The sequence below is a fragment of the Alligator sinensis genome, unplaced genomic scaffold (genome assembly GCF_000455745.1).
Source record: "Alligator sinensis unplaced genomic scaffold, ASM45574v1 scaffold131_1, whole genome shotgun sequence".
In the NCBI taxonomy this organism is placed as follows: Eukaryota; Metazoa; Chordata; order Crocodylia; family Alligatoridae; genus Alligator; species Alligator sinensis.
Window position 1 is genome coordinate 1,387,471 of NW_005841830.1, and position 2,954 is coordinate 1,390,424.

General features: G+C 39.9%; 1 protein-coding gene across 15 annotated transcripts in view; it reads left to right on the top strand.

The window, feature by feature from the left end:
• NRXN1 (neurexin 1) overlaps positions 1–2,954 on the top strand; it is a 1,211,846-nt gene that overhangs the window by 440,504 nt on the left and 768,388 nt on the right. For all 15 annotated transcript variants that reach the window (XM_025201341.1, XM_025201393.1, XM_025201684.1 and 12 more), the window contains one exon: positions 158–319. In XM_025201341.1, coding sequence (XP_025057126.1) covers positions 158–319 — 162 coding nt within the window. The remainder of the gene's footprint in view (positions 1–157; positions 320–2,954) is intronic.

Below are 2,954 nucleotides of genomic sequence, written 5' to 3' on the forward strand. Positions count from 1 at the left end.
GTTAGAGCTCCTAGGGGTAGTTGACTAGAAACCAAGACTAAACCTCAAACAGACATGAAAATGGGTTCCGCCTTAGGTCTCAAAACCAGGCATATCCCAGGACTGCAGTATGTAGGTCTGAGTATAGCGTGTCCTTTCCCTGTGCTTTGTTATCTAGGTGACAATATCAGTGGATGGAATTCTGACCACTACGGGCTACACGCAAGAAGACTACACCATGCTGGGTTCTGATGACTTTTTCTATGTTGGAGGCAGTCCTAGCACAGCAGACCTTCCAGGGTCACCAGTCAGTAACAACTTTATGGGCTGTCTCAAAGAGGTACATTTCATCAGCCATTTATTCATAACCAATACCAGATTGTGATTCCTGGAGATGGACAAAAATGGGACTCTCATATCCAAATCATTCCATATTTTTGTGTAGGCTTTCAGTATCTGAATCTTGTCCCTTAAGTCAATAATATAAGCAAGATAGACACATTTCCTAATATAGGTTGCTTCTAAAAGTTCATGTATATAGCTGAACTTGTGAACAGCCTAATAGATTCCTTTGCATCTGATTCCAAACTCTAGCCCAGTATGGAGTGCCATTTCTGTCTCTCTCTAAAGATTTCATGATTTAACTACAGTGTTATCCAACATCCTATGTTTTAAAAATATACTTGCTGAATTGCATTGATTTCCCTAAACAATAAACAGTATGATTGCTAGCATAACCTCACAATGCAAGGGATTTTCTTATCTTTTGATTCTCCTGTCTGAAAGGGAGTGTTGAGGGATCAGAAATACAAGTATATTCAGTCTTACAGTTCATTGCAGCAAGTTAATATTGATCTTCAATTTTAATCATGTGATGGGATTTATTGTATTGATTGACTGGAGTGTGCCAATGCTCCTATTGCGGCTTAAACCCAGAGGTTCCTAGTTAGGTTGTCTTGCCTCTCCATTGAGGATCAGACCAGTCAACATATTTGGGATCAGGAAGGTATTTTACCCATGGTCAGATTGATTTGGATTGTGCATTTTTTTGTCTTTCTCTATAGCTGCAGGCATGTTCCTCTTCTGGTATCTCCCAAGCACATTTTTAACAACTTTGCTGCAGCAGTATGTTGGCTTCTGTGGCCTCCCTGCTTTACCTGTGGCAGGTTAGGATATTACGACTTGTCTTGTGTCTGGGTTGACTGTGTAGTTTTGCTAGGGGGTTGGAGAATGGATTTGTATAGGATGTTTTAGATAAGGATGATCTTGCCTCAAGGAGGAGGTTGGACTACATAACCACTTGAAGTCCCTTCCAGCCCTACTTCTCTATATCTCTGTAATTCTATGACATTTTAGAGCAATACTGGAGGTGCTAGCAGATGAGACCGTAGTGTTGCAGGAAGGATGCTAAAGAGAACAGGGTGGGCAGCGGGAGGAAAAGAATGGGACAGATGGAAGCACTTTTTGGTTTGGTTATTGAAAGTGCTTCCAAATATTTGGTATTTGGAAGTGCTATTGTTGTGCCTTTGGTTAGGTAGTGTGTATCTGCATTTGGTGGAGTCTAAAAATACTGTTCCAGAACCATGCTTTGGAAAGTTTATTGGTGCTGAAGGAATTTGTGAAGTTCTGTCAGTGTGTCTAGCCCCAGTAGGTCATAACTTGTGTGTTCCTAAAAGATGTGCTAACTAAGTGCATTAAGACATTATGCTTAGGAAAATAGTTTGTATATGTCTCCACCTCATTTCTTTGTGCTGCAAGTCACCTTGGCTATGAAAACAGAATTTGTGTACTACTTTGTCAACAGAAATATGGAACATAAATAGTTTCATTTGTTTCGGTAACATATGAGAACATAATATGGAGAAAAAAATAGGTCACTAGAACCCACTGGTTAAAATACATCAAAACACACTCTGCATCAATTTAGGAAGAGTGGGAGCTGTGAGGGGGAGGTATTTACCCAAGACAATGAGTGAGCTCCACTCTGGTTTGGGCAGATTTGGGGAAGCACCTCTGACAAGCACCTGTGAACCACTGACAACTTCCCCTTACTTTAACCCCTGGTAAAATCTCAATAGCTTGACAAAATCTAACTGAAGGTCCATTTACAAAGTGACTTAAAGCTAAAGTTTTTTAAACTAGCTTTACTCTTCAGTACATAGGAAGTTGAAATTGTTAGGCCTTAATAGGCAGGTCCATGTGTGCCCCCCAAAGCACAGTTATTACTGCGCCATCATTTAGTACTTGCTTTAGGAAGTACTACATGGCAGCGCAGGAACAGCCATTATTGCACCATCCCAGCAGAACAATTATTTTTAGCAGCTACGTTGACATAGCGATGTGTTATAACGAGGTAGCTCATCACTACAGTGATGTAGTGTTGGCATCACAGTTTGTGCCCTCTGTGTCACTGTAGTGATGAGCTACGTCACTGTAGCACATCACTACAGCAATATAGTGTCTCACGTAGACAGGCCCACTGTTGTCCTAAAGTTGATCTTACTTTTTCTGTTAACAGTATCCATCTGCTAAATTTGGTAGAGGTCTATAGAAAATCTAGTAGGTGACTATATTATTAAATACCTTATTTTAATGTAATTGTAATGTACAAAGTGACCAAATCAAGGTTCTTTAGGTGACCTTGAATTTACCATTTCCTAACATCACATGTTTGATACCTAATGTAGCTTTTTGGGTGTTTTGTTTGTTTGTTTTTTATAAACCAAAACCTTATATACAGATACATCAAACTTAAAAAAATACAAAGTGCATCGTGTGGACTCCAAATGACCCCTGGTCCATAGGGTGAATGGGAATGTTGGAATCTATAGATCCAGAGCGTAGACTTCTAGCATTTGAGGTACTGACAACTGGTACTAATAGAAAGATGTCATCCTCCAGCATTAAAAGGGAATCAACATGTTTGGCTCTTGTGCTTCTGTTTCTCACATCTCTGTTGTCTAACTAGGCTATTA